Genomic DNA, 16,023 nt, shown 5'->3' on the forward strand with positions numbered 1-16,023 from the left:
ACTGCTGCACAAAAGTTGAAAAGGAGTAAAACTGGATGGAACCTGGTATTGACCGAGGCACCAGAAACAACAACGGCAAACCGAGTCCTGTTGACCCTGCAAAGTCCTCCTCATTAACATCTGGGGGCTTGTGCCAAAGTTTGGAGAGCTGTTCCACAAACAAGTGAAGCAACAACCTGACATAGCAATGCTCATGGAAACATACCTTGCATCCAATGTCCCAGATATCACTGTCACCATTCCTGGGTCTGTCTTGTCCCGGACAGGCCCACCAGAGGTGGTGACACAATGGTATACAGTCGAGGGATTTGCCCTGGGAGTCCTTAACATTGACTCTGGACTCTGTGAAACCTCATGGCATCAGGTCATACATGGGCAAGGAAACCTCCTGCTGATTGCCACCTACTATCCACCCTCAGCTGATGAATCAGTACTCCTCCATGTTGAACATCACTTGGAAGAAGCACTGAGGGTGGCAAGGACACAGAATGTACTCTGGATGGGGGACTTCAATGTCTAACACTGGTTCGGTAGCACCGCTACTGACCGAGTGGGCTGAGTTCTGAAGGACTTGTGTGCCAGACTGGGCCTGCAGCAGGTGGAAAGGGAACCAACGAGGGGAAAAACCTACAAGACCTTGTCCTCACCAATCTACCTGTTGCAGATGCATCTGTCCATGATTGTGACACAATCCTTATGAAAACAAAGTCCCATCTTCACACTGAGGATACCCTCCATCGTGTTGTGTGGCACTACCACTGTGATAAATTTGATAGATTCAGAACAGATCTGCCAATCGAAACTGGGCCCAATGAGGCGCAATGCATCAACAGAAAAATAACTGAATTCAAGAGGTGAGGTGAGAGTGATTGCCCTTGATATCAAGGCAGCATTTGACCGAGTGTGGCACCCTTGCCACACTGAAGTCAATGAAAATCGAGGGGAAAAGTCTCCACTGGTTGGAGTCATACCTAGCACAAAGGAAGATAGTTGTGGTTGTTGGAGGCCAATCATCTCAGCCCCAGGACATTGCTTCAGGAGTTCCATAGTGTAGTGTCCTCGGCCCAACCATCTTCAGCTGCTTCAATTACCTTCCTTCCATCATAAGACCAGAAGTGGGGATGTTCGCTGATTATCTGAGTTGTCGCGAATGGTACTGAAAATAATACACCTGTCTAAATACAGTAGGACCTGGACAACGTTCAGGCTTGGTCTTGTGTGTGGCGCAAATGTAACTTGCCACTTAAGTGCTAGGCAATGACTATCTCCAGTAAGAGAATTGAACCATCTCCCTTGACATTCAATGGCATTACCATCGCTGAATCTCCCATTATCAATATCCTGAGGGTTGCCATTGACCAGAAACTGAACATGGTGGCTACAAGAGCAGGTCAGAAACTGGGAATTCCGTGGTGAGTAACCCACCGCCTGTCTCCCCAATGCCTGTCTTCCATCCACTAGGCACAAGTCAGGAGTGTGATGGAATACTCTCCACTGGCTTGAATGAGTGCAGCTCCAACAACACTCATGAAACTCGACGCCATTCAGGACAAAGCAGCCTGCTTGATCAGCAGCCCATCCAGCACCTTCAACGTTCACTCCCTCCACCACCGACACAGTGGCAGCAGTGTGTACCATCTACGAGATGCACTGCAGCAACTCACCAAGGCTCCTTCAACAGCACCTTCAATCCTGCAACCTCTTCCACCTAGAAGAATGAGGACGGCAGACCTGTAGGAACATCACCACTTGCAAGTTCCTCTCCAAGCTGCACACCATCCTGATCTGGAAATATATCACTGTTCCTTCACTCGTTGAATCAAAATCCTGGAACTCCCTCCCTAACAGCACTGTGGGTGTACCTGCATCAGATGGACTGCAGCGGTTCAAGAGGAAGCTCACCACAACCTCCTCAAGGGAAATTAGGGATGGGCAACAGTTGCTGGCCTTGCCAGGACACACTCATGTCAAATAATTAAAAATCCAGTGACGTGTACTGAAAGGTGCATGTTTATGAATGTTGGGATGAGCCTTAGATGTCCTTGCCTTCCACAGTTAAATAGCTAGCAGCTGCAAGTGCATCTGGGATTAAATGTGAAAAGTGACTACTTTGGATAAGCTACTGGAGGCTACATAACATCTGTGGAACCTTACCCCAAAAATGATAATCTCTAGCAAGGGGATAACGTAAACACAATTAAATTGTCAGAAAAGTTCCTTTAATCCATTGCTATGTCCTCAATATCTGAGCTACACTTTAGCATATTACTGTTTGACTGTACATGTTTGTGGGGTCTCCTTCATTTTTGAGTTAAGCTCTGGAAATCTTGGTTTTTATATGCAGTAACAAAACAACATAAGGAATAGGGGCAGGAGTCGGTCATACGGCCCCTTGAGCCTGCTCTGTTTCATACAATCCTGGCTGATCCTCGACCTCGACTCCACCTTCCCACCCTATCCCCATATCCCTTAATTCCCTCTGAGTTCAAATGTTTATTGATCTCAGCCTTGAATATCTTCAACTAGTGAGCATTCACAGCCCTCTGGGGTACAGAATTCCAAAGACCAGATGGAACTTTTCGACTTACGCCCATTTTCATTGTCACTAATCATTCAAGTAGGCAAAAGCCAGTCGTCTTACTGGAGAATGCTTTCTGTTAAAGCACCAAATAATCTTGAGGTTAATTCCATGTCCCATGTCGCCTTTAGATATGTAGTGTATGTAATGGGGAAGTGGGATTGGTTGGAGAAGTGTAGAAGGTTTGATGTTGCATGCTGTTTTATTACATTTCTTGAGGGCACAATCCTCTTCTTCCCCACCCCTCCCCAAAAAAAGGCTGCCCATCTTATTCACATATCATGCTCTCTTAAGTAGGATGTAGTCTGTTCCATCTGTTTTCCCCTCAAAAAGTGACCCAACTCATTTATATGCATCGCATGCTCACTTTCCCTTTGTCCGATTCTTCCTCATGTACCTTGCCTTTCTCATGCTCTCTCCTGCTTCTCCATCCAAAAGTTTTGATATTTTTAAATTTCACATTTAAAAATAAAATATTTGACAAGTTTAAATAAAGTATTTGCCCACTGGCAATAATTAAATGCAGCAGAAAGTGTTGTGTAGTTAGGGCTTTGAGACCTTGTTGGAATCGGTGCAATAATTTTGTGGTCTGCTTTGGGCACTGAGATTCTACAGTGTACTGTTATTGACTTTGTTGCTGATCTACCTGGTAGATTGAAGAATCTGGCTACCTCTACATATTGTCTACAGAATGATTAAATGAGATTTGGGTATTCTTTTGGTACCTTAATGAAGCGACAGTATGACTAAAATCATCACAGCTTTAGTGATTTGATGTACTTTAGGAAACATCATTGGTAAAATTGCTTACTGGAAAATTTAGACACAATATTCCAGTGAATTTACTGGTTTGCAACAGAATACTGTATTGAATATTGTCATTAGCTCTTTTTTTTTAAAAAAAAAGGCTGCTTTACATCCTTCTAAATCTGCGATAGCAATTCTATGATTAGCTAAAAGAAGAAAGAATACAACTGAGCTTCATTAGCACAGGTATTGAGCACATTGGATTGGGTTTGGTTGTTGTTGAAAGGCTGTCAACACACTCTGTCTAGACTCACACCTGAGCCACTTGAATGAGGGAGTGGTGGGTTTCCTGGTCCATGGGGATGTATCCTCAGCATTGTGAATCCGTATCAGGAAAGGAAGCAAAAAATTCATAGGAAGGGAATAAAAGAAAAGAAAATGCTTACCAGGAAATCTTATTGATATTTTGTCTTTCTTTCTCCAATGTTGTCCTAGCCAGCATCCCTCCTTCCACCGTCTGAAACTTGAGCTCATTTAAAACTTTGCTGCCCATATCCAGACTGTCACCCATCACCCCGTGCTTGCTGACCTACGTTTGCTCCCAGTCCTGCAATGCCGTGATTTTTGAAATTCTTATACTTGTTTACAAATCCGTCCACCACCTCACCCCTCCCTATCTCTGTGCTGTATATGCTATGTAACCTCTTCCAACCTTATAACACTCCAATCTCTTGACTTCAATTTTTAGCCTCTTGCACATCCCCAATTTTCATCACTCCACCATTACCATTGGCTGCCTCGGCCCTAAACTCCAGAATTCCCTCCCCAAACCTCTCCTCCACTCTACCTGTCCCCTTTTTAGATGCACCTTAAAACATATACCTGTTTGTCTAAGCTTTTGGTCATCTGCCCATATATCTCCTCATCTGGCTTGGTGTCATATTTTGTTTGTGCACCTCTGAAGGTCATTTGGGCCATTTTATTATGTTATGTTATATAAATGCAAGTTGTAGCATGATGCCAATGTGAAGTGAATTATCAGAATTGTTAACTCCTTGGAGATGTGCTTAAAGTTTAACAAGTATTTAGAAGAATGGTACGCTATAAAAGGTTTTATTTTTAATCCTGTTGTAGTGCAGGGTTGTCGAACCTTTTCGTATTGGAGGGCGGGGGGGTGGTGCACAGTCAAATTTTTGTCTTGCATAGGGGCTAATGCGACAATTTCGGAAAGATAGAGGCATTACAAATTTATCTTGCTATTAATCAAAACAATGTGCATTTTTGTGAAGAAGCTTTAAATGAGAAGATTAATTTATTGACTTGGATTCATGTCACTAAGTTGGACACTGATTTAGTGAGATACCTGGCATTTATTTGCTTGCACAAGTAATCATTGTTGCCCGCAAATTGTAGTGATGCGGCGTATTCAGGAAAGATGACCATCTGTCAGGCGTGATCTTAATCACTCTGTCTGTGTGTGTGCGTGCGTCTGTCTCTCCCTCTCTCTCTGGTGTGAGTGTCCCCCTCTGTGTGTTGGTCTGAGTCTCTCCCTCTTTCCGTCTCTCCCTCTTTCCGTCTCTCCCTCTTTCCGTCTCTCCCTCTTTCCGTCTCTCCCTCTTTCCGTCTCTCCCTCTTTCCGTCTCTCCCTCTTTCCGTCTCTCCCTCTTTCCCCCCCTCTCCCTCTTTCCCCCCCTCTCCCTCCTTTCCCCCCCTCTCCCTCCTTTCCCCCCCTCTCCCTCCTTTCCCCCCCTCTCCCTCCTTTCCCCCCCTCTCCCTCCTTTCCCCCCCTCTCCCTCCTTTCCCCCCCTCTCCCTCTTTTCCCCCCCTCTCCCTCCTTTCCCCCCCCTCTCCCTCCTTTCCCCCCCCCTCTCCCTCCTTTCCCCCCCCCTCTCCCTCCTTTCCCCCCCCCTCTCCCTCCTTTCCCCCCCCTCTCCCTCCTTTCCCCCCCCCTCTCCCTCCTTTCCCCCCCCTCTCCCTCCTTTCCCCCCCCTCTCCCTCCTTCCCCCCCTCTCCCTCCTTCCCCCCCTCTCCCTCCTTCCCCCCCTCTCCCTCCTTTTCCCCCCCCCTCTCCCTCCTTTTCCCCCCCCCTCTCCCTCCTTTTCCCCCCCCCTCTCCCTCCTTTTCCCCCCCCCCTCTCCCTCCTTTTCCCCCCCCCTCCCTCCTTTTCCCCCCCCTCTCCCTCCCTTTCCCCCCCCCTCTCCCTCCTTTTCCCCCCCCTCTCCCTCCTTTTCCCCCCCCTCTCCCTCCTTTTCCCCCCCCTCTCCCTCCTTTTCCCCCCCCTCTCCCTCCTTTTCCCCCCCCCTCTCCCTCCTTTCCCCCCCCCTCTCCCTCCTTTCCCCCTCCCCTCTCCCTCCTTTCCCCCTCCCCTCTCCCTCCTTTCCCCCCCCCTCTCCCTCCTTTCCCCCCCCCCTCTCCCTCCTTTCCCCCCCCCCCTCTCCCTCCTTTCCCCCCCCCCTCTCCCTCCTTTCCCCCCCCCCCTCTCCCTCCTTTCCCCCCCCCCTCTCCCTCCTTTCCCCCCCCCCTCTCCCTCCTTTCCTCCCCCCCCCCTCTCCCTCCTTTCCTCCCCCCCCCCTCTCCCTCCTTTCCCCCCCCCCCCCTCTCCCTCCTTTCCCCCCCCCTCTCCCTCCTTTCCCCCCCCCTCTCCCTCCTTTCCCCCCCCCTCTCCCTCCTTTCCCCCCCCCTCTCCCTCCTTTCCTTCCCCCCCCCTCTCCCTCCTTTCCTTCCCCCCTCTCCCTCTCTCCAACCCCCTGTCAGCAAACCACAAATCTGTTCGATGTTCGGAAGCGCTGTTCCCGCTGTCAGCACCTGTCAGCTATGAAACTGACTGACTTGCAATTTTTTTTTTTGTAAAAGCCAATCTAAAAGAAGATGACAATGGGAAATTTCTCATTCATGGGCTGATTGGAAACCTTTGGGCTTGATCCTGATCCTGGTCCTTGGGCCGTATGCTCGACAACCCTGCTGTAGTGCAAAACTTAGTACTGCGCCTGACTGCCACAAGGAGTGCTTGATGGACCCGCTACATGCAAATTGCTGTTTTTCTCCTTCTGTTTCTCTCTCTTCACTGCCCCGTATGCCTTTGATGGTTAATTAGTTCAAAAATCCACAGATTCATGCTTTACGGTGTTTGCATATTTTTGCATCAACAGGTCAGTTTCTATAGAGTCATAAAGCAATGAGTTATTGTAGCAGTAACATTAACCAGACCATATCATTTCTAATAAAACTCAAACATAAGAATGGCTTGGGATTGCCACAGAAAAAGCTAATTTTGGAGAACGGTGATCTCATTTGTCTTGTTGCTCAGTGGGCATTTTGAAGGTGAGTGCTGTTGGAAGTGGCTTTTTGCAGGAATGATCTCCGAAATCATCTGAAAAGTCCTTTTTTAACCTAGTGATATTTTGATTAAATTCAGAAGTAAAAAGTTAAGCCAAATTTCATGCAGTTGTGATTTTAAATACGAGTGTGGACTTGAATTTTATATCTTTTAAGTCTTGATATTTGGTTATACGTCAACGGCAAACAAAGGTTTTTGTCTACTTAACTAGACCAAATTGATTGGGAAACAAATTGTCTAATTTCTGCTTTGCTAAAGGTGTGCTATATAGAGGATAGAGTGAGGAATTCTGATAAAATTAAAAGCTGTGTTAAATGTTACTGCACTTTAAAGCTCCATGGTGGTATATTTGGGAGTGGTGAAGCACAAGTTCAGTTCCACATGACATCGCTTTGAGGCAGGGTTGACTACACTGCTTTGTGTATATTTCTGAAATGTCCTTCAGAGATGTGAGTTTATCTTACCTGAAATGCATCAGGAGAGCATGGCCATGCACACTTCAGATGTTAAGTGGCAATATCCCATTATGGTAGTGATGATTATGTTCAAATTTAACATCCATTCCAGTCTATTTCTGACAGTGTTATTAATTGTTCTTGTAGTAAATATAACCTCATTGTGTATTAACTGGGAAAGTTCCTAATAATTGCATTGTGAGATGAATTTACATCCGTGTGTGTATATATTCATAACTTAGTTGTTTCAGTAATGTTTGTTCAGCTTTTGGCATTGTCTGTCTCAGTAGCTCTTCTGAGCTTGTTCTCCAACACTAGTGCGATTTCACTTTGAATTTTTTGTCTCTTCTAAGATGTGTTGGTTATGAAACTGTTTGAAATTTAAACCTTGTCCAAATCCTTGTCTTTATTGGGGTCACTTCACTTCCCATGTGTGTTCGTCCATGTAACTTTTAAGAAAGAATATAAAGCATGGAGTGAGAAAAAGCCTTTTTCCTGTAAAGCCCACACTTTCCACAGGTCGTGTACAATCTACCCTTCGTGGAATTTACCTTAGTTCGTTCTGGTAAGTTCTGTATAAATATCTCCAGAGCTCCAAAGGTAATTAAGTCAATGAGAATATTTATTAGGCTCACTATTCAACTCTTAATCCTTGTCTTTCCCATCTTTTCTCTTTCTGCAACTGAGGTGAACTATCAGTTCTGTGTACCAGTTGTACTGAAACCAAAAGCATTTTTAATGTAAAAAAACTGATGCAGCATTTTTCTACAACAGTTGCACAGAGGAAATCATTGCTCATTGTGGAACTAATCTAGCAAAAGTCCTATCATGTAAAAATGAGAAGCTTCATTCGTCTTTTCATTAGACTAGACTTAACTATTCCAAGTACTCCTGGCCACCCTCCCACGTTCTGCCCTCTAAACTGGTGCCCATGCCCCAATTCACACCCAGTCCCATTGACGTGTCAGCCCCTGTGCTCTGACCGACGGTTCCCAGTAACCCTTCAATTTAAAAATTCTTATCCTTGTTCTTAATTCCCTCTGTGCTCTCACCCCTCCCTATTTCTGTAATCTCCTTCAGCCCTACAACCCTATGAGATATCTGCGCTCTTCCAATTCTGCCCTCTTGAATAACCACGATTTCCTTCACTCTACCCTTGGAGGCTGTGACTTCAATCGGCCAAGGCACTGAGCTTTGGAATTCCCTTCCTAAACCCCTCTGCCTCTCTCCTTCAAGACGTTCCTTCAAACCAACCTCTTAGACAGCTGTGCCCCAATGCACAGTCCGGGGAGGTTGGTTTAACATGTTGGAAACTGCTAAAGTGGATAGAAGGCAAATTTTTGACTTTTGCTAAGGTAAAGTACCCCAGTAGCTAGGGTAATGCCATACTTCTAATATTCAATAGGGAGGGAAGATGTGGACTATCTTTGGGTGATACTCCTCGAGTGAATAATCGCAGCAATGCACATAACCAGCATCACAGTGTCAGCATCAATCTCCAGGTCACTTTGGCAATACTTATCTGTATTGCACTCTACTATGAATCTTGTGTGCTGATAAGTGTAATATGTAACATTGGACTAAAATCAAATTGTAGCTACAATTTTGTTTTAAATGAATACTTCTCTGATATAAGCAGAGTGCTGTGTTGTTCAGCCAATAACAGTTATTGACATGATCAATCACAGCTTTGTCAATAGGCTGTTCAAATGGTTCTCCTGTTAAATTGTGGTTTTAATAGATTAGTTTTTTTTTAAAAAAAAATAATCTTGAATTGACATTTTCAAAATTGCATCTCTACAAACTTACATCTGTTGCACTTAGCACTTGAAACCTTGATTAAGTTTGTCATTTTGGACTGTAAAATGGTGCTGTTTGTTCTGCTTGTCAGGTTATGCCGGTGGTGTTTGCCTCTTTTGTCTCCAGCCCAAAATTCAGTTGAAGCTTATGTGCAAATGTCCAGTCAATATTTGTTATTCAGGCCTTTATATAAAGAACGCAAACCGTCTGAATTGGATACTCTGTTCAATGCAATGCTAGCCAATACTATGCTTGCAAAACATGCAAAAAACAAAGACTTGCAGGTGATAGGTAAGTTGGCCATTGTAAATTGCCCCTAGTGTAGGTAGGTGGTAGGGAATATGGGATTACAGTAGGTTTAGTATAAATGGGTGGTTCTTGGTCGGCACAGACTCGGTGGGCCAAAGGGCCTGTTTCAGTGCTGTATCTCTATATAAAAAAAAAAACACCTAGGAACATTGTAGCACGACTGCAACAACTTTCCCTTTGCTTTAACTACTTGATTTCTTCTTGAAATGTTCCAAATTCATTCGGTTGGAATTGCATTCTCATGTTAAATCCTCAAACTAACATTTAAACCAAATTAATTTTTTGGTGTCAGAACAAAAGGGGGGAAAAAAAACCTAAGGCTAATAGAAGCAAGAGATTTCTAAACTATTTAAAAGTTGCATATGGTTCTGAACCATTATTGGTATTCTTAGACTTGTTTATGTTATGAAATATGTTGCCATTGTAAACTTGGATGTCTATAACTTTGATTTAAATTGCTGTGTTTCATTTACATCTTTGCATTTGGCAATGGTTGCCATCCACCTAATTATACATGAGATATGTTTAATCTGCAGTCGTGTAGTGAGAAGGTCTCAGTCACTTTGTGTACGTGTTCTCTGTTAACCATGGTGAGTGTTAAGAGAAAAAGATCCTGCATTGCAGTGAATGTCTTTTTTACTAAGTGTAAAAAAAAATTGCATTTATATAATGCCTTTCACAACCTGGTACTGTCCCAAAGCACTTAGTCAATGAAGTACGTTTTGAAGTGTCGTCACCTTTTGTAATGCAGACTGCCAGCATTGACTGGAATCATAGAACATAGAACAGTACAGGCCCTTCGGCCCACGATGTTGTGCCGAACCTTTAACCTACTCTAAGATCAAACTAACTACCTACCCTTCATACTACTATCATCCATGTACCTATCCAAGAGTCGCTTAAATGCCCCTAATGTATCTGCTTCTACTACTACCGCTGGCAGCGCATTCCACGCACCCACCACTCTGTGTAAAGAACCTACCTCCTGACATCTCCCCGAAACCTTCCTCCAATCACCTTAAAATCATGCCCCCTGGTGATGGCCCTTTCCACCCTGGGAAAAAGTCTCTGGCTATCCACTCTATCTATGCCTCTCATCATCTTGTACCCCTCTATCAAGTCACCTCTCATCTTTCTTCGCTCCAATGAGAAAAGCCCCAGCTCCCTCAATCTTTCTTCGTAGGACATGCCCTCCAGTCCAGGCAGCATCCTGGTAAATCTCCTCTGCACCCTCTCTAAAGCTTCCACATCCTTCCTATAATGAGGCGACCAGAACTGAACACAATATTCCAAGTGTGGTCGAACCAGGGCCTTATAGAGCTGCAGCATAACCTCACGGCTCTTAAACTCAATCCCCCTGTTAATGAAAGCCAACACACCATACGCCTTCTTAACAACCCTATCAACTTGGGTGGCAACTTTGAGCGATCTATGGACATGGACCCCAAGATCCCTCTGTTCCTCCACACTACCAAGAATCCTGTCTTTAAGCCTGTATTCCGCATTCAAATTCGACCTTCCAAAATGAATCACTTCACACTTTTCCAGGTTGAACTCCATCTGCCACTTTTCAGCCCAGCTCTGCATCCTGTCAATGTCCCGTTGCAACCTACAACAGCCTTCCACACTATCCACAACTCCAGCAACCTTCATGTTATCGGCAAACTTGCTAACCTAGCCTTCCACTTCCTCATCCAAGTCATATGTGAGTGATTCGTTTCACATGATAAAGAGCTATATATGGATCATGAGCTCTTGAAAGGTAAAATCTCAAGCAAGAGAGCGAGTAAGCATGGTGTGGTCTTTCTTCCAAAGTCATGTCCATGAAGTTTAAGCTGTAGAGAACTTACCAACCCTCAGTACTATTTTGTTTGGCAAGAGTGCTATGAATGTAGATTCCTATGTTACTAAACCTTCATATTTCCTTCATCCACAGAAGCCCAAGCCCAAACCTCGGCCTTCCATTTCAAAGAGTACTTGGGAAAGTAATTATTTTGGAGTGCCTCTGACTTCTGTAGTGACAGCGGAGAAGCCTATTCCTATCTTCATCGAGAAATGCTTAGAATTTATTGATTCTAATGGTAAGACCACATTTCTGTTATGCTTCTGATTCATTCACCAACCAGTGTAACGTGGGTGTCAGTACATCTGTCCGCCAAAACTTAAATCTTCTATATGATTGACTTGGCTGGGATAAGTTTTGCTGATTAATCAGAAACTGGATTTGCACAGCGTAACTGAAAACATTCTCTCGATTCTTCAAATTTTGTAAGTAATGGGATATAAAATATGCATTGGAAATAGCAAAGAACGCAAACTGTGTTTTAAAGAACTGTGAAAGGCCCACATTGTTTCAATAAAAGCATCGAGAGTAAAATGATGCAGTTCCTATTTTTGCTTTGAGGTTGAATCAGATTAGTTATGAATGGAATGTACAGGTGGTTCATTTGATGAAATAAAAGTCTTCATTTCTTCATTAATTCTTTCAGAATATTGATTGTAAAGATTACTTCATCTTGATCATAAGGCTATGGACTCCAGCATCCAATAGGGTCTTTACCAGCACATGACTGCTGTTGAAGTATTAGTGGTATAAATGCATCTGTTAACTCTTGGATTTTAATACTTGTTTTAATATAAGCCATCCCCTACGAGGGATGCTAGTGCAATGCAAAAGTAGTAAGATAAAGGGGTTACACCAATAATGTTGGCTGTGCTGTTTGAGAAAAAGCAAGTAAACATGAACTTCCCCCAAAGGGAGGGATTGGAAGAAGATTAGAGGTTGAGCTCTTGAGCAGTTGCTTCATGCCCAGACACAAGCAGCTTGATCTGGTGTAACATTGGCAAAGGCCTTGCCTGTAAGGTGCCAGTTTTCATTTTCAGACAGTAAGACAATAAGACTAGGCGTGGGGTGGTGGAAGAGAAAGGAACCCAAGAAAAGAGAGATGTGGGGGGGTGGTGGCTGGCAAAGAATGAAAGACTTTCCTATTTTTAAAATGATCCCTGAATTTAGTCCATAAGTACTTCTGTTCCATGTAAACAGCACTTTGAGAGAATAACTGAGCAGTAGTTATTTATCAAATGAGCCGACACAATAACGTCTGTAATTAGAGGATCCACAATGGAGTGCACAGAATTGAAAGAAGCCAAGCACCCTCCTGTATAGTTTGTCACTGGACCTTAAATGGAATGTGCAAAATTGATCTGTGATGGCAGGATTTAAGCAGATACAGCTTTTCTTGTTTTCAGAACTGGAAAAAAACAAGCAATTGTGAGGCAGGTAACAAAAATAAGAGATTTATTTCTGTAGTTTGAGTATCTCAGCTTTATACTTGACGCTTTCACATTTGTCTACTTACAGTTGAATATCGTCAAAGATGCTGGGTACACTGATGTTTAAGTTGGTGGGTAGACAGATGTATGCCTGCTACAAGCCTCCAGTTTCAACTCTTTGTGTAAATGCCTGCACCTCCTATATGAGTGATGTCCCTAATCTCCACTGGATTACACTACCAGATACAGGAAAAGGGCTGAAATTGTGAAATGTCTATTTGTGAATTTTCTTTCCTGCTAGGGCACCATGTAATGGTTGAAATCCAACTACTGTCACTTCACACACAAGCTTTTTGACTAATACAAATTAGGCTACTCTTCCATAAATTCTGTAAACTTTAAAAAAAATATATATTCTCTTTGGGTTAAAAACTGAGTTAATGGAGTTTTTTTTGAGTTTCGAGAGTAGTTGCTTCTAGTTTTGTTTCCCAAGATTATCTACTGTCCATCTATCTGAGCTAGCGAAGCAGTCTGCAAGTAAAAGGTTCTTTGTAACCACATATTGGAAAAAAGATGAAACTAAGGAGAAGGGTGAAAGTAGTTTTAGTTTTCCTTGGGCAGTTAGAGATAAAGGGGGTGGTTGCATGGTTAGCTATTCTCAATTGCCCAAGAAGCTTTTCACACTTAGCCAATCTTGACACTTGGAATGTATATTGTTGCAATTATGGTAGAAAAGAAATTGGGCCAATCTGTTGCATCGTTTTAATAGAGAAGCTGTTAAAATAATTACAGGAGAAATGGCTGCATAGTACAGATTGCTTTCAGCATTTCTGATTGTCTGGACGTGTCCTGACCAGCCTTGGAAGGTGTTGGCGTATAAACACTGATTTACAGTTAACATGTTAACTTTCACTGGCCAGTTCTGTTCGTTTAAGTGCTCTTAGTTGTTGAATAATCCCTGACATTTGCATTCTCGGCTTGGATTTTTGCTGTTTCCTTCCCTTCCTTCTCCCCAAATATCTTGACTTTTGATTAGCTTGCAATCCTGTAGGTTCCCTCCTGTTCCTTGTCCAATGAAGACAGCCAGTCTATCAATGAAGAGGCCAGTTATATCATTCCAACTCCAACAGACCAAAACAGATCATGGATTAGACCTGGCACCTTCCTGCTCACATAGCTCCTTTATACGCTGCCAACCAAACCATCAGGGACGCTGACAGAGAATATTTTCCTTCAGCTAGTATTCTTATTGGAAAGCATCCATTCATTTCTCAGAATGCTGCCTGATTGTAGCTCTTTTTTCACTTTTAAATTTAAAAAGATGAAAGTATCAATGCATACAGAAATGTGCCTTACTGCCATTGAATTTATTTTGTTAAAATCTAATAGGTTTCTGCTGGTGGAAAGCTTAACCCTTCAGGAAGTACCTAATGTTCTGAATGTTTGGTCAACATTTGGTATGAAATACTGCAAATTTCTGAATTTTGGCCTGTACTGATTCATATGTAGGAGATCAATGTAACTATGCATATTACAATAAATCCATTGCTTTTTAATATTATGCGATATATTGCTTTGTGATCTTAATTGATCACTAATTGCTGCCAGATTCTAGATCTACAAACAGCTGTTCACTGCTGTTATATAGCTTAAATGATATCACCAGATGTCCCTCAAATTTGGCAAAATCTTGAGTTTTACTGGGAGTTTTCCACAATTTAAGTGAATGTGGAATAAATATTTTGTACATGTCTGCCATTATGTTGAACTGAAATGCCAACAGCACTTGTCTAGATTGCTTTTGGTGCAGTATCTAAAAAATGAATATGTGGGAGTGTTTTAAAACACGGTAATCTCATCGAGGTTTGAGTGCCACCATAAACTGCAGAAGAGAAGCGTCAGCGATTTTTATGCCTTATCTAAGTCCTGAGGTTGGATTGCTGCTTCAAACAAACTGAGATATTGACTCTATTTTTGTCAGCAAGCTATTTGTTTTTTGTAGTTGACTATTATATGGGTAGGAGTGAGTTACAAGCCTCATTCAGTCGAGCAGTTCTGATAAACTTTGCTCTCACGTTATAAATGTCAGCAGAACTTTTTGGTATGACATTTCCTTAAACTTACTATTTGGTCATTTGCTTTTTAAATCTGTAATAGTGGATCTCACGTGGTGCCAGTTGGTCATGGTAAGTCAGAGAGGATGATGCCATGTTTTATAATGTACTAAATGCCAACAACAGCAATCCCTTCCCACTTTCAGCAGAGCCAAACATTCTTCCCTGGCACCCAAAACAGTGTTTCCTGCTCTTTTTTCATACCTACTCTGCTCAAACCCCCCCCCCCACCCCCCCCCCCCCCCACCCCACCCCTTTCCCTCCCTTCTCCCCCCTCCTCCCCCCTCCACCCCACCCCTTTCCCTCCCTTCTCCCCCCTCCACTGAAGAGAATATCTTGTCTTGGGTGTTTCAGTAAATTAGTGAGCAATATGGCTTGTAAGACCTAAATCTTAAATTGTGCAATGAAAGGTTGTAAAAACAAGTTGTCAGCATTATTTTAACATATTAAAATTGCTGCAGAGACAGACTTCATGTATTCTGCTTTTGATATTGATTTTGTTTCAAGTATTTTAAGAAACAATTGATTTAATCCTCACTCGAAGAAAAATTGCTCTTTCAATTATGACCGAATTTGGGTTGGGAGAAGAGAAATGAAATCAGTGGTCTTTATGTACTATGCATTACACATAGAATCATGATTGTTTGGGTGTGGTCACAAAGCCATTCGGATGATCTCATTAGCTGAAAAAGCAAAGGCAGAGGATCCAAACACTGTCAGCTTTGAGGTAAGATTTGCTGCATTGAATTAGTTTCCTGTTATCAGCTTGCAGTATGTACTGGCTCCCTATTTGAAAGTTGGGTTTTTGTGCCAGGAATGGATGGTTGTGCAGGCACCAGCATTCTGCTTGGTTTGTGTTGATTCATGATGACACTCGACAGGACGAATGAAATCAGTAGTGTTGTAAATTTATCAGAAAAATGTAGTTATTTCACTGGAAACTTTATTACGAACTAGGATAGTGTTCAGTCAATTGATCTTCCTGTGCAGTTTAAACAATTTGGAGCTGCTTTTACAGTTGGTGTTTAACAAAAGCAATTTGTCTATTGTTCTCTACAAGCTATAGGCAAGGCAGATCAGGCAGGAGTAAAATGCCTGAGTGTGTGCTCCTCTGGGGCATTTTCTACTAAGTCATGTGATTTTTTTGATCTAATATTGTAGCAGGATGTTGCCTCCAGATTGGTGTTTTTTCATCTTATTGCTGGAAAGTCTTGTCCAAAAATTTTCCAGTCTGGTGTTGGATAGTTCCCATCTCTCAATCGATACATTTCTTCCTGATAGAGTCTTGTATGTCTTTTTTTATAATCATTCTCCTGTGTAGTATTGTGCGAGTGACATATCGATCTATTAGTTTTCATTATTGTGTGTGTGCATGCTCCTCCTTATCCAATTCTATCTGTTGGGTTGTTT

General features: G+C 42.9%; 1 protein-coding gene across 1 annotated transcript in view; it reads left to right on the top strand.

Moving 5' to 3' along the window:
• arhgap35a (Rho GTPase activating protein 35a) overlaps positions 1-16,023 on the top strand; it is a 139,760-nt gene that overhangs the window by 70,439 nt on the left and 53,298 nt on the right. The window contains exon 4 of the mRNA XM_068019022.1: positions 11,163-11,307. Coding sequence (XP_067875123.1) covers positions 11,163-11,307 — 145 coding nt within the window. The remainder of the gene's footprint in view (positions 1-11,162; positions 11,308-16,023) is intronic.

The sequence above is a fragment of the Heterodontus francisci genome, chromosome 40 (assembly GCF_036365525.1).
Source record: "Heterodontus francisci isolate sHetFra1 chromosome 40, sHetFra1.hap1, whole genome shotgun sequence".
NCBI lineage: Eukaryota > Metazoa > Chordata > Chondrichthyes > Heterodontiformes > Heterodontidae > Heterodontus > Heterodontus francisci.